Source organism: Prosopis cineraria, unplaced genomic scaffold (genome assembly GCF_029017545.1).
Source record: "Prosopis cineraria cultivar Desert tree isolate PC_DT_omini unplaced genomic scaffold, ASM2901754v1 PC8, whole genome shotgun sequence".
Lineage (NCBI taxonomy): Eukaryota > Viridiplantae > Streptophyta > Magnoliopsida > Fabales > Fabaceae > Prosopis > Prosopis cineraria.
Genome location: NW_026555339.1, coordinates 497,215 through 518,788, shown reverse-complemented (window position 1 = coordinate 518,788; position 21,574 = coordinate 497,215). Strand labels below are relative to the sequence as shown.

At 34.3% G+C, this 21,574-nt stretch overlaps 2 protein-coding genes across 2 annotated transcripts; both read right to left on the bottom strand.

The window, feature by feature from the left end:
• Window positions 1–700: 700 nt before the first annotated feature.
• LOC129318533 (uncharacterized) lies at window positions 701–6,844 on the bottom strand. Its single transcript, XM_054963363.1, has 2 exons — window positions 2,273–6,844; window positions 701–944 (listed from the first exon to the last, which is right to left on the bottom strand). The coding sequence occupies exons 1-2, from the start codon at window positions 3,418–3,420 to the stop codon at window positions 887–889; spliced, it is 1,206 nt and encodes a 401-aa protein (XP_054819338.1). The 5' UTR covers window positions 3,421–6,844; the 3' UTR covers window positions 701–886.
• A 3,381-nt stretch (window positions 6,845–10,225) lies between these two features.
• On the bottom strand, window positions 10,226–15,204 carry LOC129317649 (uncharacterized). The gene is made up of 9 exons (XM_054961987.1): window positions 14,515–15,204; window positions 14,210–14,413; window positions 14,075–14,132; window positions 13,802–13,864; window positions 12,898–12,973; window positions 12,019–12,134; window positions 11,357–11,446; window positions 11,138–11,269; window positions 10,226–10,708 (listed from the first exon to the last, which is right to left on the bottom strand). The coding sequence occupies exons 1-9, from the start codon at window positions 14,874–14,876 to the stop codon at window positions 10,574–10,576; spliced, it is 1,236 nt and encodes a 411-aa protein (XP_054817962.1). The 5' UTR covers window positions 14,877–15,204; the 3' UTR covers window positions 10,226–10,573.
• Window positions 15,205–21,574: the final 6,370 nt, after the last annotated feature.

The window sequence follows — 21,574 nt, the reverse complement described above, 5'->3', positions numbered from 1 at the left end:
TTTTAATAATCAAATGGGACCTTAATGAGTCATTTCAAAAAAAAAAAAATGCTCACATATACTAGTGGTTCATTTGAGGGGCATGGTTAACTTTAAAATTTAAAGTTAAAGTTAATAATTTTAATTAAGAGTAATTTGAAATTTCTATAGAAATTTTTTAAAAACATCCAGACTCTTAATTAATTAATTTTAATCATATTTCTTAATCAGCGTGATATGATTAAAAGTATTAAAAATAGGTGCTAAGTGGGTATTTCAAAGTATTTAAAACTAATATTTCTAAAATCTTGATGACGATTTTCTTAATTTTTTTTTAATAAATCCCATAAAATTCATCAACAACTTTAATCTCTTGCAACTTTTAGTACTTTCAGTCTATCCCTGAAATTTATATATTAAATGTAAATTTTATTTCCTGGCATTTGTCTTTCTTGCATTTTCAGTTTTTTTTTTCACAACCCTTCTTCTGACCGTCTTCTTTTGTCTCTGGCCGTGATGATTTAATGGTGTGGTCCTGGGGGAGTAATAAAGTGAGGTCTGTAATGAGATGACCGATCATAAATTCAGAACTATACCATCGATGCTTATCTCTTCTTTCATTTCTTTTCTCTCTCCTTTTTTCTTTTCATTTTCGGATCTTCCCAGTACTTTTAGCATAAAAAGATATTTTTTTTAACAAAAAGAGGGAATCACAATGAAAAAAAAAAAAACAATGTTCGTGTCATTTATTTGTGGCCTTGGCCTGCCCTTTTAGATATATTGCAAGCCTTATTTGTCCAAAAGAAGATGAAAATGGAATTACAGTGTCAAATCCCCTAGTCACTCCATTGGGGGAAAAAGCAAAAGGCACCGAAGGTTTGATTTAACAAAAAATAATCAATCCTTGTCACACTAACCACTCCTCATCCATACCTTCAATGTCTCCAATTTCTCCAATGTCCATGCTGTTTAAAAGTCAACAGAATACGAAACAGAAGGAATGTGAAAAGACGTAAAAACTTAGTATCAGCAAAAAACAAGTGCAAGCAGAACCAAAAAGTCATGCACTAAATGGACTTGTCCAGGAAGTTCACAAAGAAAAGCAATTTCAGAAAGAGGAGCTATTCTGGGTTTGTCAAGAAGATGCAGCTTTAACAAGAAAAGCTCGTAAGTTGTCTGACACAGAACTGTACACACTACCATCAAAATTCCACAGGGCCAAGCATCACAGTTTGACTGTAGGTGGAGAACCACTAGACTGGGAATTAAGACTTGCTTGAATTACACTAAATATAAGAACTATTTGAACATAAGATTCAAAGATGGATGGATGAATATTAATAGGGCGAAGTAAAAGAACAAATGCTCTGACTTGATTGCTCACTTGGGCTAGAAATGAAGTTTTAACTATTTCCACTTGAAATTGAAAAAAAAGAAAGAAATTCTCGTTAACCATGCTCTTTTCAAAGTTAGACTTATTAGGATATGTTTGACTTGAGAGGAGAGGAGGAATCTTAATAAAAAAGAAGGACATGTTTTAATATTACCTTATTTGATTCAGGAAGAAAGGAAAAAATAAATAATTATATACAAATGACTTTACTTTTATATTATTAAAATTATTTTTTAAACAAAATATAATTATACATGTTTTTAACATGTAATTATAAATATATAAAATAATTATCATTGTTAAATATATTATTAAAAATTTGCAATTGTTAAACTTGTTTAAAAGGATGAAGAGTAGCAAGTAAAAGAAGGAGCATTTCATTCATTATATAACAAAATAATACCCCTCCTCTCTCAACCCCCCAATTTTGAGGGGAGGGGTTGGGAAAATTTTAATAACATGCATTTTTTTAACTAAAAAAGCTAAATACAACGGTATTGTAGATCACTTATCAAATGATTTCACCGGAGCAAACTACGTTTTTCAAACAGCTTTTTACAAAAGTGGTTGAACATAAACAGACACCCACACCCCCAGCAATCCCAAACATGCTTCATGATATTGATACCTGATAACAACTTAAGAACATTGGACCCAGTAGAATAGCCTAACGGAGACACGTGCGTAAGATTTTCGTTTTGAAAAGCGACAGGTAGACATCAAATATCCCAAGAAAGAACAAAATTCACAGCAATTAACCAGGCAAAAATTATACAGAAGACGAGAGTTGAGACGCGGCACAATGTCTCTTTGCCATGTTACAAAGTCTCGAACAAACTACAAACTTTCTTCTTTTTCCCTAGCATGTGAGACCAAAAGAAAACTTGTGGTCGAACTTACCAAGGTAAGGTGGGATCTTGGGAGTAATCCTGTGAGCACTGTTCTAAGCAGCTTTCGTTTGCATTCAACCATGCTGGAAAGCCCATGACTTCCTCAAAAATATGATACGCATCATCTTCAGGCTTATCAGCAGTTGCTTCATGTTCCATGCCCTTAAAAAACTTAAACCACCACGCTGATGTGGCCAAATTCATAGTGTCATTCCATTCCATTTGATATTGCTCTCCTACTGATCTGATCTCTGCCATCTCCTCATCGTCCATGGCTGTATGCAGGCCCCCAGTAGCCTGGACTACAGCACTGGAATCAATTGCATCGACTATTGCAGCAGTCTCCTCTCCCTGTGATATTGCGGCCATAGGAGTTTCCTGATCAGTTGCAATGGATGGTGATGGAGAAGATGGTGATGGAGAAGAATATGAGTGTGATGATGTGCTGATGTTGTTAAGGTAAAGGGTAGCATTTAAATTGGTGAAATCATGAACATTGAGATTCAAGCCCAAAGCCTGATTTGGAAGCATGATATTGGGCGTCTCGGGCACAAGGGGCGGAGCAATTGGAGAAGCACTGGGGCAGGAATAAGAATTTGAAAACGATGGAAGAGGATGAGACAATGATGAATAAGAAAAAGCATCCATGTAATTCGAGAAATTAGTTGTGCATGATGGATATGATCCAGGATTTCTCCAAGACTTGACAATTACATCTTGCTCAAAACTTGGGTGCTGCAGAGGCTGGAGGGATACTGATGGCTGTTGCTGAGCTTCTTGCTTCTGTTGCTGCTGCTGTTCACTAGCTTGTTTCATAGCAGCTCTGTGAAATTTCAGGGCGGTGACAATCTCCCTCCTAGCCTCTGCCATATTCAAAAGCCTTTCCTGGTAAGGCCTACTCGTGTGCAGTCTCCTCCTGATTTGTTTTTTATGTTGTTGAGGCTGCGTGGGTTGTTTTGGCTGATGGGCATCTAAAACTCTGTCACGTTTGGTTAACTTTCGAGCTTGGGAAGTATCACCGGCAACAGTAAAATCTGGGTTTCTAGGGTTCATGGAGTCTTTTGTTCTTGAGGTAGTTAGCTGCTTCACTAGGTTACGGATGTAAGCACCAGAGAGATGAGGCTCTTCTTCAAGGCTACAGAGGTTATCTAATTCCATTCCCTCTGTCTGTTTCTTTCCTTAAAAACGATGGATTGCCCAACTCTATTATATGGTTTTTTTTTTTTTTTTTATCAGTCTGATGCAAACAGAATTGAGAGAGGAGATGAAGGGTTGGTGGAATCATGGGTTTTCTCCCATAATTCTGAGAGACAAAGTACACGAGGCAGAGGCAGATACAGAGAAGTCCTGGTCTTCTTGGATGGCCTCATGGGTGTTATAAATAGTTGGGGACAGTCTAGGGCTTTCAAAATTTTTGTTCTTTTCCTTGTTTTGGCAAACTACTTTTGTTACCATTTTTATTACCCGCTTTAAATGGATTCTTCTAGGCGATGGCCTCACTATGGTGTCTCCTTACACCTATAATACAAATCTTGCCTCTTCAGAGAAATCCCTTATTGGTTCGTTTCTTCAACAAGAAGCAATATACCATGCCACAAGGTCCTTCTAACCATTATTTTCAGCACAACAAATTGTATTCTCGACCACTGAATTGAAAGAAAAATACATATATCTAAACTTTCAAAGAGGAAATCACAAATCACACAAACATAACAAGTAAGAAATCAAACAGTATTGACCAAGTGGCAAGACTATCATAGGATTAATCATCAGCTGAGCAATACGAAATGTAAAACCAAGGGAATCAATCTATCTAAGAGGTTAAAATAACCAATAATGAAAAATAGAATTATAGGCAGAATAGGGCCAGAGTGATAAGTAATAACCTCTATATAAGACACACTATACAACAGCAGCCAAACAAATTCACTGTGCCTATATTAAGGGAAATTATGGTAAGGAAAAAAAATCATTTTCAGTTTTTGATATATCTAAGCTGAAAGGTGCAGGTGTAAGGATTTTCACCCACTATTTTCCTAAATTTTTCCATACAATTTCTTTTTTCATTCTATTTTTGTACACAATCATATGTGTTCCATGTATGTATACAACAGTACCATGTCTCCAGGAGATAATGGATTCAAGCAAGAAAAGCAGAAACCACAAAAGGAGCTTCTGCAAGAAACAAGTTGAACTTACGACTTGCTTATTCATTAACAAATTATAAATTTTCCAATCTGTGGTGCAAAAAAGTAACGCTCATGCAATCAATTCAAAAATACCATAAGCCAAAAAAAATTGTGCCCAGTTTCCTTACTGAATAAAAGAAGATGGGATTGAAATCGCAGCCTATAATTGTTACAACGTAAAGATATAACAGAAGAGACGATAAGGGCATTTATGGCATTGAACAATTATTGGCGTTTCAATTCAGCAGTACCTACCTGCAAGTACTATGGGACAAACCTTCCAAGACGTCAGCAAGAGCCTATAGAGAATGATAGAAGAATCTCCATGACTGTTAAACGTTGTCTTTTTTATTATGTATGCTAGTAAAACACCATTTTCCCTGTTTTAACAAGTTGAACAATATTTTGGAACGGTTCAAGGAACAGAGAACTTAGACCTTTTGAAATACAAGACAGAAACACTCCATACCCTCCTTTCCCTGCCTCTCCTGTGTCTCTCTAATCCAAGTACTAGCTCCTGCTTTCCCTCGTACGATTTTTAAGTTTCATTATTTACCTTAGAATGACAGAGAAACGGATTTTAAACTTTTAACCACTTCAACCAGTAACAATGGTCTAAAAGACAGGATGATCCCAAACAGACAGGAAAGCGCCATTATTACTATTATATGTATTATAGAAAAGGAAGGGAGAACACACACACACACACACACACGTATAGAAAAATAGTTACATTAAGTGTTAACAATCAAAACAAGAAAATACTTCTACACGGCATAGCTATCTGACACAAATTGTCTCATGGTTGAGTAGTCATTACTAAAACATGTCAAGAAAGATGAAGCATCAAAAGACCATGTAAAAGTATTCTGTCCCTGAGCTAAAACTAAAACTAAAATGAAAAAATAAAATAAAATTTCTCCCTCCTCACTTCCAAGTTCAAGCGAGTGATTACAGGAGGAACACACACCGGGAGGTGGGGACCACAGTATTATGATTAGCTATAGACTAACAGAAGAATTAGTTAAGAGATTGAAGCATCTAAACCTGATTATTTAAAAAGAATACCAGTTATTTAAATGCTTTTATTTCAGTACCGCTGATGCAAATTGATACCACATTAAAACCCACTTCTCCCCAGATTAATGATTCATGACATTAGTTTTTCAGAAAGTGCTATTGGTCCAGTCACCTGAGAGACGACTTCAAAATGTTAATGTCCTCTTAATGCAGCTTCTGAACTCCACTACATTGCGAAGCCATGACATTATGACTTATGACTAGGAGACAATGCAAGTCCAGCCCCTTCATACATCCTACACGATATCCTTGTATAATATAGCTTGCTGATCAAAAGATTTTTCTTTCGCTAAATTAGCGTGTCTGTTTGTTGTACGTTATGAAGCAATTCAATTTCAATATCTATATACCTCGTAGGAACCAAAAATTCACATCTACAATATTTCTCATCACACATTCCTACTTGGAGAAAAATCCGGATTTTAATATTTTACTAAAAAAATAGCTAATTTGATCTTCTGAGAGATGAAGAGTAAATCATTGATGAACCAAAAAAAGAACTATCTTTCATATGTGAGGAGGCCTGGAACAAAAATTATATTAAAAAAAAATAGTCAATAAGCTTAGCGAAACTTCCATTTTTCATTTCCTTGTCTTTTCCTACAAGATGTTCGCATTGATATCCCAACATTTACCGCGGTAAGTCTTCCGGCAAAGATGTGATTATGCCAACAATCTTTTTGACAAGATAAAGTTCAAACATGGGGTTGAGGTTGAATAAAAGAGTAGAAAAGTTTAGAAGAAGAATACTAAAACAGCAGCAAAATAAGTAATAAAAAGAGATAAGAATGGAAAGGGAGTGGAGAGAGGGAGAGAAACAGGCCTCTTGTGGTTGAGTAAGCAGAGGATAACATCAAAGATGGACGGATATTATGGGCTTTCTCCTTCTCTCTGTGGTGTGAGAAAAAACCAAAGCAAAGCAGCCAAGTTGAGCCAATGGGAGAAGCAGCAGGTGCAGTTGCCCCTTTCAGATAAAATTTTAATTAAAGGAGGAAAAGAAGCCGCTTTTGGCGAATCGCGGACGCCCACATTCATCCACTTGCGCTCTGATTGCTTCTCTTCTCTGTTTCAGTCTAAGCCAAACCACGAAGGCATGAATCCGTCCCCTTTACATGCACCCGAAGATAACCCTAATCATCCCTCCCACCATTTACTTGGGCCTGATTTCTCCGTCTCTGTCACTCGCTATCCGTTTGCTTGCCATAAATCAGTGCAATGGCAGTGATTATTGAATAACCTCATTAACTAGCATTCATCCACGAAGCCCCTCATATGCTGTGAAGTGAACCCCACACCCATGGTGCAATAACCTCCCTGCATCTTGTGTCCTTTTCGTATGGTAACGGCGCGGAAAATTACAATTATATATTATTTAAAATCATTAATTAATATGAATTTTTGTTAGAAAAAGTAAAAAAAAAATCATCAAAATATACAACAATTAAATATTATAAAATATGATAATTATTATTTAATCTTTAAAAACATATCTGATATTTTAATTTTTAATGAATTTACATATTTATTTTCAATGATTATTATACAAACATAATTACTTTGATTATAGTATTGACAAAAATAAAATAGAAAATAACTAGTATTTCCTTTCTACAAATTTATGATTTATGGATGAATTAGAAAATTACTATTTTTTTAAAAAAATGTTGTCTTGGTTGCACTTGATAAATAATTTTAATAATAAGTTATTCCCTCCGTTTAAGAATGTAAAATATTTTTAACCGAATCTCGTCCCTAGTGGAGTAGTTACATACTTCTAAATTAATCTTATCTTTCCATATTTACTTCTATTAAATATCTTATAATAAATATAAAGTCATTCATCAATAGAGATATTTTTTAAAAAAGATAATAATTATACCTTAAAAGATTAAAAATGTCTTATATTTTTAAACATTTAACTCATCAAAAAATACTTTATATTTTTTAATTAGAGGAGTATATCCATCAAGTTATATTATTATTGTTCATGAGTTATTAACTCCGTATGAAAATTATATAATAAATAGTGAGCAATGATTTACAATCTACACACATTTATAATTTTAACAATTCACACATATTTTTGTGCTAAGTGCAGGAGAAGATCCATGCCAATTATGATAGATTGAATTGTTGATATCCTTCAAGAAGTGCTCTTTTTTTTTAATTAGTAATATAATTATAAACAACAACAAAACTAATTCAATGAAACCTATACAGGAATAAACTTCATAGCCCTGTTCAAGGCACTGATCAAGGTCCTCAATAAAATTTCTGGCCAAATTAAAAAAGGTCCTTGATAAAATTGAAGGAGCAGAGATTTATAGGACATCAGGAATTGCGTAAATGCATATCGGTCAAGAAGGCTGTAATAAAACAAAGCATCCTCCTAATCTCTTTAATGGTCATTGGAAAATTTTAATACTATTGCAAGGATACAAGGAACCTTCCTTTATGTCTTCATGACATGTACATTAACACTGCACTAGTAGGGATGGACGTTTGAGAATTAGGATCCATTATCCAATTCAGCTGTGCCTTCTTTTTCTTTTTTCTTTTTAAATATTTGATGTGATTAATGCGGTTATATAATTTAGATTACTTTTAAACTAATCAAATGTACCGAGTCCCGTTGATATTATGACCGAAAAATATAAATAAAAAAGAAGAGGGGGCATATTCCTTGTATCATTGGGAAAAGGGTCTCCCTCTTTTTTATCCTTTTTTTTTCAATCTTTATTATCGATTTTATTTTATTAAATTTATTTAAAAGTAAAAGAAGAGGGGGAAAAAAGGGAGGAGGCTCCTCTCTCATATCCACACCGCAGAGTGACGGACATGATGTGACCACTCATAATCAGACGGCTAATCTCTCTCCTGCCGAGACCGCTGACCCTGACCCTGCCACGTGGCCAAAGCCTCTGCACTCCAAGCACATTACAGAGTCCACGTGGGACGCTGCCACGTGACGACACTGAGGCAACAAGGGGAGGGGACTCTTCTTTTCCTCTCTCTTCCTTTTTTTTTTTTTTTTTTTTATCTTCACTTCTTCCATCTTCACCCTTTATTAATTTTATCTTTTAAAAAAATTATTTAATAAAATAATATAAAGAGCAAAGATAGAGGAAGTGAAGGCAGCAAGCCCCTCTCACCGCGTTATGTTGAAAGCAGGGTGGACTTCGACAAAAAAATCATTTTAAAAAAATATCTTTTTATTAAATATTGATTACAAAAATATTATAGTAATATAGTAAATATTAGTGATACTGATACTTGGAGTTGATTAAAAATTTAATATGTTGAGTCCAACCCACTTAAAAGCAGCTTTTTAAAAAATATTTTCTGTAATTAAAAAAAATATATGCTTGAAAAAAGGTTGTCCATGTGAAATAATGATTTATGGTATGCGGCAAAAACGGACACAAGTGACGCTAACGAGTTTTTTTTTTATTATTGTTGTTGTTGTCATGAGCAGATGCAATTATCTAATTTTGGTCGAAATTAACCCGTTTAAAGAAGACCATAAACTAACCAAACTGCATGTGGTTCAGGAAAGGCAAGATGAACATATATCATTCATATTGTGCGATGAATGCGTGATAGATAGACAATAAAATCGCAGGCAGAGGAGGGGTCCTCAATTCCCCATCAATATCGTGGTCTCCACTCGAGAGCTATAGGAACTCAACTAAGCATTCATGACTCATGAATATACATTTTAGGAAATATAAATTTTATATAAAGTACTTGTTTAATGTGAAAATGTAAAAAAAAATAAAATGAAAACAGGTGTTTTTCATAACAGAAGGTCTGATTGATTCACAAGTGTGGGGGGAAGGTGGGTAAGATGAAAAATTAATGAAAGCAAATTAAAAGAGGAGTGATACACACTTGGCCTGGCCTGCAAAATGAAAGGTCACTTTCGGCTATAAAAATGGGGATGGGGGGTGGTGAGGCAGGTGGGACCATTCTCCAAGTATTAATCTGCCACCAACACTACCAGCTTTCCTCTGCTGCTGCGAAGTAATTCTAAACAATGACACCTTCAAGCTGGTGAGATTGAACTTGCTAGAGAGAGAGGGGCTTTCTGGAATCTGATCCAACCATACCCGCCTCCTTTCTTTAACTCTGGTCTTGATCTTCAAGGCCAACTTGCCACCAATCAAACCCAGTCCTTCATGTGACGTTTCAGGATCAGCACTATACCTTCATTCTCCCACCTCCTGCGTACCGTTTTCAATATCATTCACTTCTCCATCGTCTCCTTTTTATGTTTTGGTTCGCTGAATCTCCCTGCAACGGCTCCACTTCTGTCACGATTATTTTACCAGTGACAAATTACATTACTTATCACAATTTTCATTTTGGTCAACCGCCCTTTATTGATATTATTTCACGTGTTACGACGAAACTAACGGCCGGTTGTGTGCATGTGAACAGCCCCCCACTCTAAAATATTGTCTGTGAAGGGTATGGGCAAATTAGCATGGCATAAACAGCAGCCCCAAAAGAGAAATCCCTTGCCAAACCTAGGGTGGTCCAAGGAAGATGCCTTCAAGTCTGACTTTCGTATTACTTGTACCTTTACATTAATGTGTTGGGTGTTCCGTGTTCGCCAGGTTTTCATTTACTCATTCAAGTTTTTTTTTTTTTTTCCAACAAACAAAAGAAGGTTCTCTTTTCGTTTACATTAATTACGAACACAACAAAAATACGGACTGCATAATAATGCGCAAGCAGTATTAGTGTTTATCAATTCAACTTGGCATGCAGAGGCTAATGGACCGGATTGCATGAACGAGCCATCACACAATCATTTAAAGCTGTCTACTCTTTTTCCCACTCTTGTATAGAGGCGAGTCCATGGCTAGTCATGTTAAGACGATGAATGAGACTAAATTATACGTCCACTACGACCGCAAATGTGATACTCGTTTTTATCTTCAAATTTGTATGCACAGCATGGAAACCTGTAATGTTTGGATATTAGTTTCCCATGAATGCTATCCCGTTTCTGAAATATACGAGTTTCCCCTGTCACTTCAACTCTCGAAACGCCTGAACCAGTCACTTATAGTTCTAGCAAGCATTTTAGTTTCATTCAAAGAAAGAGACTTGAGGCGTTGAGCAATAGCATCTGCTGGAGTATACAAGTCGCCCACTTGCCATTTCGGATCCTGATCACCCGGCAACCAGAGTCAGTCATGAAACGAGGAAGCAAAGACCAGATTAGATAAATTCTAAGAAATCCATGGTCATGTCATAAATTCACAGCATATGTCCATTTAGCCAACAAAAGATTGTGAGGAGACTGTGCCGCCAATAACTAGAATAACAAAAGAAATGAAACTCCTAAAAATCATGTCTTTTTCTTCCATAAAAATGTTTAAAAAAACGTAAATTGATAGAACTTTTTTCTTTTGATTCTACCTTTTAGAGGCAACTTATTCTTAAAGCTTGCTTTACAAAAATCTATAGAGATGCTTCAACGTGAAGAAAGTCTCTGTTATGATAAACCAAAAGGATGCAGATCCCACCAAGAAGGAAGAGTTTCACTGCAATGGGAAAAAGTTTCGTATTGGGAGGAGGGCATAACGAACTTTTACCTGTATGCAGGGCGTGATGTGGTTACCACTTAATTGTACTTTTTCTAGTGTACCACCCAAAGAATCCACACGGGGCTTCAATGTTTCTTCAAGTATATCGGTCTCATCAATTGTGTCAGAACTGAATTTCACCTGGAAAGATGAAGAGATACACATCAAATATCTTATAAAGACATTTAACTCTTAAAAGAGTCCTAAGATACAAGGCAACATACGAACCAGCAATGTGTGTTCAACACTGTATGAACTTTTGAAGCAATCACGGTTTTCAGATGGAGTTGGCCTAAACTCTGACACCCCTTGTGTTACCTGACAGAGATATATCATCATACTCTAGTTGAAACTCCAAGATGTTTATAAATCAACGTCAAATTGGCTGTCATCATTCATTTATATACAAGGGAAAATAAGCGTCCACAAGAAGCATAGTTATCGAGAATTAACTCATTAAGGATGGTTGCAGTATTCTATGAGCGTGCGGACAGTACGGGAACAACATATGTAGGTACTGAAATCAATCACATAACTTTAACATAATCTCCCCAACATTGTATGAACTCTTGAAGCAATCACGGTTTTCAGATGGAGTTGGCCTAAACTCTGATACCCCTTGGGTTACCGGACAGAGATATATCATCATACTCTAGTTGAAACTCCAAGATGTTTATAAATCAACGTCAAATTGGTAGTCATCATTCATTTATATACAAGGGAAAATAAGCGTCCACAAGAAGCATAGTTATCGAGAATTAACTCATTAAGGATGGTTGCAGTATTCTATGAGCGTGCGGACAGTACCGGAACAACATATGTAGGTACTGAAATCAATCACATTACTTTAACATAATCTCCAAGATCTGAACTTAACACACATGACACACCTCATTCATTACTGATGGCAACTGATCAACAAATTTAGTCAATGAAGTTAGAACTTCCCGCTCAGTTTCCTGTACAATTGATCCAACAGCATCCAGCATCGTCTTCCATGCATCTCCTGCATATATTTCAAGGGATACAAGGATAATTATCAGACGTACACAAGTTCAATACACATGCATGCATGCATGTGCGTGCACGCAATTATTATAAAAGATGGAGAACAATTTCGGGTTCAACAGAGTGCTGATGATTTTTGTCCTAATCAAGGAACTGGAGGAGGAAATGGAATGACTCAGCCACGTTTAACTGGTCAGAAGTTCCAGAGCAAGGAACCGGGCTGACCTTGACTAGTTTCTTTTAGCTTTGGCAACCCATGCCCCCATCTTAAGCAATGTGTAGGAATGTCAGCCCAGCCAACGAAGTGAGATAAATCCATCCCCTGACAGACTTAATCAACGAAGAACTATTCTCAACAGCCTTAGAAGGCTGAAACCCACCCACTCCCTCAATGAAAACTTAAGGCCGCTAACTCTAGAGCCAACGACAACTTAAGGTATGCTATCATGGTCCAAAGACCTTCTATGTCCTTTTTAGAGCTTGGCAGGTTGTTGATCCAAGACTTCAAGTTTTCAAATTCCTGTCTTGCTAGTTTCCATGGCACTTCAACCTTTCTCAGTGTGGGAGCAAATATGATTACAATATTGTACATACATTTCTAGATATTTTTCATCTCTTGTCAATCCAGGTAATGAGGGTTATTCCTGGTGTTAAATTTTAGTACTTAAAGTAATAAGATACAAGCTTTCAAGTTGAGAATATAAAGATTGCACAGTTACACTATGCTTCAGCAAATCATCATAAGCAAGCTAAGGAGCTACCTGTTGCACTTCTAGCCATTGCATATACAGGAGTTGCTTCCACAGCCGGCATCACCTGGCTGACTACAGGACCCAACTGCAGAGCACAAGAAAACTTTCAGGGCACAATTTAGACAAAGCAACTCAAAGTATAAAAGCCCAAATTTATCATAAATTTGATTGTAAATATTAGAAGGCCTTTGCACCACAGCTTCTCTATCAAATGGCCATATGATGTGAGTGCATGAAGCAATTTACAACAGTACATCTAATATAGGGAAACTATCAACTCCATTGTTGTCTTCATTGATTGTCCTTGACCAACTAAATATTCTTCTTCTTTTTTACAAGTGATCAACCAAATATCTATCCAGATTGCTTGTAAGTTCATAGTATGTTGACTGAGCTTTATAATGAGTACAAATGTCACACTCGTTGGTTATCAAATGGGGAATTAGATATGTTGAATTTACAAGCAAATATTAATATATGGCCTTAGAAAGAACAGAGTTTTTAAAATGATTAAAATATATATATATAAAGAACAGAGTCCCTTCAGGCGTTTTCCCAACATATCCATTTACAGTTTTTAAAATGCTTAAAATTATTTCCACTCCGACTCAATAAATTTGGGTAAAATCTCAAGAAGAATAACAGAATCTCAAAGAAGCCGGTCCAAATCAACAAATATCTCTAAAGAAAATAGTCGGTTCAGAAGTCAAATGTGAATCCACAGACAGAATACTATTTATGTTTAATAATGTAGACAATGTCTATGTCTTGTAAACCAAGCACCTACAATTATCTAACACTCAATAGAACTAATTCATTACAACAGCAATAATCTTTCATCCTACAAAGGAAGCATACAAAAACTCTTTGGTAAATTCAGCATTCGGCACTCAATAAGTATTAGTGTTAATACCTGCTCAAAGTAAGGAACTGCCTCTGTAGCCGGCCTGTTGTTGTATGAGATTATGACATTAGCCTTCCACAAAAGACATATACCTTTTCGTCATACTTCTTGAATTGCTATTGACTCTGAGCTATTTTGAAATAGATAGAACTTCACAATTTACGTTGTGCTTCCACAAAATATTGTATGTATACGATACTACTTTTCAGACAAAGCATGGAAATCATTTTATGCACAAAAAGATATAAAATGTGCTCATAGTGCTGCAGAAGGGGGGAACACCTTGGGTATCTTCTCAGAAAAATAGCTTCCAATAAGCAGCTGAAGAAGCGCACCGTTGCTACAAATTTAAGACAAGAAATAAATTATTTTCTTGCCACGGATTCAAATAAAATTGGCACTGAATAACTCACTTACCTGTGGCCAACAGAGAAAAGCGGAAGGTTTCCGAGCTGGGAAGGTGACAAATTGGCTTGAGGCAGACCAGAAGTCAGGATTGCATCCAAGCAAGCCTGGAACCTTTCATGCACTTGTTTGGCAGCTTGTGCATGGTCAAATGTCACATTATAAGGCACCAAAACAACAAGAAAACCTTCCTTTGCCAGATACTCAATTAAATAACTACAACAAGCAAATTAGGCAACAAAATCACCACGCCAATATCAAAACTGCAGCAGCTAGTAATAGCAATGCAGCTACGGTATAGTGGGCAAAAGATATACCCGTAAGTTACTTCAGGGACAGCGCCAATGAAAGCACCGCCTAAGAATTTGATGATGGCGCGAGGCTTGCCACGATTGAGTGTAGGCGGGATCACCAAACAGGAATCCAGCTTTAGTATCTTGTTATTGAATCTGATATTGCCATCTCTGCCTCTATACGCACTAGAAACCATCTTTGTTGCCGATGCCACCATTTTAGGACGTGGGGTATGAGACGGGGTGAGGATATGTAAGTATTTATCCGAAATCCCATGATGGTATCTTAATCTACTGGAGTTCGATAGACCCGCGGTCTTCTTTGAAGAGAATATACATCTGAAATCTGAGCCTGCGACGGAGGAAGAGGAAATGGCTAGCTCCATGACTGTGAGACCACTGGCGAGCTGACTAGTTTGAAACTCCGAATGTTCGAAGATGCAGTCCAGGAAATAAATGTTAAAGAATGAACGGATCTATTTCCATATTTTCCTAGTTTTTTTATTTGTCATTGCCCAAGGGATCAGATGGATGGATGGTTACTAATTACGAATTTTCAAGCTTTTATCAACAAAACAAAAAAGTTACGAATTTTCAAGGTCGCCAGAAAAAGGATTACCAATATACAGTGAGGCAAGCCTGGGGCTTGAAATTTTCTTGGTAGTTGTACTGTATGAGACAGACGCAAACATGTGTCCAGGATTTTGCCACGATTTGATTGAGGTCTCTGAGTCTCTCCCTCCTTTCGAGTTGCTGCTGGCGCTGCCCGAATCGACGTCCATTGGATCAGCGACTTCGCTGTTTTATTTTTAATTTTGAAATAAAATAAACTTAGAGGACTTTTTTATTTTATTTTTTGCTCAAGAAACTTTTAGCTACTGTTTGGTCCAATAAAGGGAAAGAGAAAAGAGGAAGGGATATTTTAACAGAGACGTAATGGGAGAGAAGGGTAGACATTTTAACGTAATCTTATTTGATTGATTTACGAGGGGAGGGTGAGGAAAATGAAAATACCTTAGACTATAACACACTTGCTATTGTATTTGGTTTTTTTACACTTTTTTAAAAATATAATAATTATATGTAATTAAACAAAAATATATATATATATATATATATTTCAGTCCACCCTGATTTATGTGTTTGGAGATTCTGCTGGATAAATAAATTATAGTATATGAGTAATATCTATATGAAGTCTCAGCTTATCTAAGTCCTGAGAAATTTGTTTTCATGAAAATTTGGAGAAAGAAAAATAACAAAAGAGTGTAAAGAAGGTGACGGTAAAACTTGACTGGAACGCAGGATGATGCTAATAGTAAAAAGTAAAAACTGAGATCACGATAACAATGGCAAGTTCTATACTCAATTTTGATAGCTATGGCAAAAATGAATCCATTGACTTTTTTTTTTTTGTGAAGTCTTTTTATAGTAATTTGGTAGGAATTTTTTATATTTTCTTTAGACAGATTGTTTTACATGGCAAAGTTGAAAAAAAAAAATATTCTTTTGGTAGATTGTTTGAACAATTATAATATTATTCTAATTATACTAAAATATATTTATATCATCCCTTCTAAACTCCCTTACTTTTGGAGGGAAAGAGAAGAAGGGGAGGTGAAAGAGTGGAAAATTCATTAAAATTTAAAAAAAAATATATATCTGTAGATCCTTACAATTTTACTTAATTTTATATTAGGTTTCTCTATTTTTTTTTATTTTCATTAAGTCCTCATAACTTGATCAATTAAATTTTTTAATTCTTCAATGTTAAAATCCTTAAATTTTTCTTTCAAGAAGATAAAATTAAAAACTTTTATATTTTTATTAAATGATTATAAAAATTTAGAATTAATTACATAATTTTTATAACTCAAATTTTATATAATTAGATTATCATCTAAATATTTGTATACATATAAAATTTTTATAAAAAATAAATAAAAATGTAAACAATGTATTAAATAAATTTTATTTTTTCTATTTTAGCTAAAAGTATTGAATTAATTTTTCTATAAACTACAAGAATATTTTTGTTTTGTGAAATTTAATACTCATTATTAATTTTAACCTTCAGAGGTTAACATATATAATAGATTAAATTACAAGAGCTTGATTAAAATAAAATAAATTGTAAGAACTTAATTTAAAATAGAGTGAAATTTTAAAGATTTACATATATTTTTTTTCTAAAAATTTTCTCCCCTTCTTTTTTTTTAAGATAAACAAGGAAAAAATAGCAAAATCCTAATCATTTCAATCAAACAAGAGATTAAAGACCTTGTTTATAAAAAATAAACTATCAATTATTAATATTCATTTAATATAGCATCAGAAAAACTAGCTGAACAATATACACATACGCACACAATTTATAAAAAAATTACGTCATAAATGAATTATTTGTAATATGTCTATCTCAAATTCAATAATTTTTTTTATCTTGTTTTAAATTTAATAATGGTGTATTTGAATTAATAGAGGTTTATTTTTAGATTTAGATTTGAATCAAATCCTACATTTGGGTATATGAAAAATTATAAACTTAGATTTGATTCAAATCTAAATTTATTTTTTATTAAATTTTTTTGTAATTTCAAATTCTTTATATACTTTAGTCATTTCTTATTATATGTTCTCTTCATATTTTCACTATTAATGTTTCTATGACTGTCATATACTCCTTCCGTTAAAAAATATAAGACATTTTTAACCAAATCTCATCCCTAATAAAGTAGTTACTTACTTTTTAATTAATCCTATCTTTTCATATTTACACTTATTAAATACTCTACAATAAATATAAAGTCATATCAATAGGGGTACTTTTGAAAAAAAGATAATGATTACACCTCGAAAGACTAAAAATGTCTTACATTATTTAGCATCTAACTCTTCAAAAAATATTTTATATTTTTGGATGAAGAAAGTATTTTTTTGCCTCTCATCCTCATCTCTTATAGATTGAAAAATAAAAATAAACTTATCATTTTTAATTTTTAATTTTCAATTTGAATTTCAACTCATATTTCTTCTTCGTTTGAAATTTTTTTAAACTACTCAAACAATAAATTTTAAATAAATGAATTTTAAGTGTAAAATTTGAAATAAAATATTTTTTAATGAAATTGTAACTATATATCACTCAAAGCCAAAGTGGCAGTAAAGAAAAATAGAACAACAAAAATTGAGAAAAAACAAATCCAAAACAGAAACTAAAACCAAAAAGAAGAAAGCCAGCCTAATCAGTATTACTAATCATATCATCATAACCCACCTCTTGAACGAAAAGGTGGGCGGTTAATCATAAGATATAAGAGAATGATCACATCTAAAAGCCTAATTGGCCATGAGCAACTTCTTTAATAGAGCTACGATCTATAAAACTAATCCTAGTGTCCCAATCCCTGTTAAGCATGTTCCTAACAGTAATAATTAAATCCATAAAGGGATGATCAAAACATAGGTTTCTAGTGATTAATTTGACAGTAAGAGCATTATTAGTGAAGACTTCGACATTAGCAATTTTTCTTTCCCAACAGAGCTCTAAACCAAAGAGGACGGCCTCATGCTCCCAGATTATTGGTGGTAGATTTATAGATTTTCCACCATAGCTAATAATCCATCTTCCCTCTTGAGTTTTTACAACTCTTCCATAAACACTTCCTTCCACAGGCTTGCTCATTCCCTTCATATAAAGACATCAGCAGTCTTTACCCTTATTATGTGGAGCTTTTTGACACAGCATCCCTCCTCTCTTGGGTTTATATCTATTTAAGAGGCTATTATCATGGTAGGCATGGTGGATAACTTTATTAGCATTAATCTTGTGGCCTTCATCCTCCCTTCTAAAAGCTACCTTGCTTTTCTCACACCAAATTTTCCAACACATCTAAAAAAAAAACTTTAGACCAAGTCAATTTATTCAATTTAGGCCTTCCAGCTTCCTTTTTGACATTCCATGCCACATATTATTTGTTGATCAAGCTAAAAACAATGATCCCAAAGTGATGGTTCAACAACCTACATCCATGTTGTATTACAAACAATAATCTTATATCAAGTGCATGATAAACTCCTCCTTTCTACATCCCAAAGGGCAACATGTAGATTCCACAAGCCCTCTCTCATGTTGAAGTTTAGTTTTATGTATTTTTCTATGAAGTAATAGCCATATATGATATTTTATTTTTTATTGAATTCTCCATCTTGAAATATCCTTCCAAACACTGCTGCTGTTGGCTTTTGTACCTACAAAAAGAAAAGGATATGCATTTTCAATAGAAAAATTGCCATTAGTGGATGGCTTCCAAGTGTATTTATCCTTTTCTCTCTTCATGCTTATAAACCCAGTACAGGTTATAGTATTCACCAAAAAGTTAATAAACTAGTGCACAACTTTCACAACATCTTAGTTGCCAAAAGGCTGGAGGTAGTCAAATGCCTTATCATTGACATTTATCTCTTCTCTTAAAGTTTGGAGTAAATCAATAAGAGGCACATTAAACTTAGACCAAATATCAAACCAGAAATAAGTTTTTACCTTATTGACTAACTTCCTAGATAAACGATCTTTGAACTTGTCCCAAATAGCACATATACCACTATGAGTCAAGGAAGAGTTGGCCTTTTTATTTACTCTAAAAAGATCGTTAGTTCCACACTTGTATTTCCCCTTGAGTACTCTGACCCAAAGTGCATTCCTTTATGAAACCAAACTCCAATATAGCTTTAAGATAAAGGCTTCATTTTATAGACAAAGATCTTCAACTCCACGTTCATTTATACCTTTCATCACTTCTTTCCAAGATATGAGGTAGAGCTTTATACTTTTTCTTGTGTCCCTCCATAAGAAGTTTCTACTTATTTTCTCAATTTCCTCAATAAGATTATTAGGTAGCAACATAGTTTGCATAAAGTAGCTAGGTAGGGCAGAGATAATAGATTTTATAAGAGCTGTTTTACCTACCATAGTGAGAAATCTCTTCTTCCAACTTGACAGTCACTTCTGAGTTATTAAAAGGATAAGGGTGAATAAGTTGTGTGATGCCCTCTTATGGATCAAAGTATTCCTAAGTATTTTTTGAGGTCTCCCATCAGCCTCATGTAACATCCCATTTTTTTAATCGTCTGATTAATTAAACTTAATTAGGATAATTAAGTAAGTTAAGGTGATGTGTGGTTAAGGAGGTCTAATAATCATATTTAATTATATTTTAGCCTAAATTATGGGTTCGGTATTAAGGCGGGCCTAGGCATCATAAGGAGAAGAAAAATGAAAAGTGATGTTGCTGTGCCATATACCGTGACATGAAAATCATCCGCCATGATGCACAGATACTTTAGACATGAAGGAGGACCTCTCTGTGCTATGTACCATAGTGCATTGTGCATCTACTGTGGTGTATGACTATTTTCTGTAGATATCAGTTGCGAAAATAAGATAGAAAAAGAAAGAAGAGAAAAGAAAAAATGGAGAGACGCGCTAATACTCTACTAGGGTTTACTTATGGATGACATTGGGAGTATTTTGAAGGCTACAAATACCTAAGGTAAGTTTAACATTTATTAATTTCCCTATTTCTCCCACATTTATGAGTTTATGGTTAGGGTTAGATAGTGAAAGTGAATTTTCGGTCCCTATGGGTTATAGGTCCTGTAATACCCATAAATTTACAAACCGATTTTTCACAAATTATTAATTCAACAAATCATTTTTTTTTCATTGAACCCTTATCATACCCTTATCATGGTAGAAAAATTTCTACCATGATACATCCAAGACAATATACCACAGGTCTTAAAATATCTCAAAAAGCAATTAGAACCATGAGGGACAGACATGATCCTCATAGCATGTTATTCAAATTAGGTCATGAATCAAAAGGGACAGACATAATCCTCTTGGACATATAAATGCATTTAATAAAAAGGATTAGAGTTTACATGCTCCATAGACAAGATATGTCCTAAGTTGGCACAAGATATATTGTATAATCCAAAATAAGAGGCAACGTAAAAGATGGTGTCTCATACACCATAATTACACCTCTGGTGCTTTCTCGGCCAGATTCGCTCCTATAAAAATATTAACCACGGGAAATGAGACTTAAAAGTCCCAGTAACCAAAAATTAATATGTAATGATGCATGCGGATGTAACTAATCATGCGATTGCTAAGTGGGCACACAAAACATTTAACCGAACAATATTTTCAAACAAACCGAAAAAGTATTTAATTGCATGACTGCACCTTATATCCTCCTTTCGCCATGCTCGGACGCCAAATCACCCGGCCAAAGGTGAGTTGGACCAAGCGACACGCCACTCATTGGGTCCAATGAGGGCTTACCACGTGGTAATAATTAACCGAACAGAAATTTCCATTAACACCATACATTAAAATACCCTGACAAATGCATCATTCAAATATCCAAACAGGAATATATCCGAACAATAATATCTCATCATGATAAACAAAAATAAATTTTTAACCCACTTGGCAATAATTTCAAACAAGTATATACAATATTTATTTTCAATAATTCATAATTTTTCCAAACAACAAAACAACACATAACCATTCACAAACACACTCATCACAACACATTAATAATGGTTACCTTGTGTCTTCAATAACAATTTCCCCTTCACAACTCCTTTTTCACCACTATCTTTGTCAATATAATCTACATAATTATTTCACAATACTATATATTAATTTTACATTAAAATAAATAACTCTAATTTAAAGAATTGGAAAGTCTTAGATCTATAATCCATATTAATACTAATTTAAGATTTATGCCTCATTTAACTTCCCAAATTCTTTTTCTAAAATTCTCGTACCCTAATAAACTATTTTTTTATCCTCAAATCACTTCTAGTATCACAATTTTATCCTTCTATATTCTAAAAATTCGTCCAAAAATAAATTAAAAATTTTAAAATTATCCTGAAGCCTCAAATCACCTTTCTATAACCTCAAAAATACCTATTCATACTTAAATAAATATTTAATAATCATAAGTTTATCCCTACATCTCAGATTCCACATAAATTCAACCATATAGATCTAGATTTT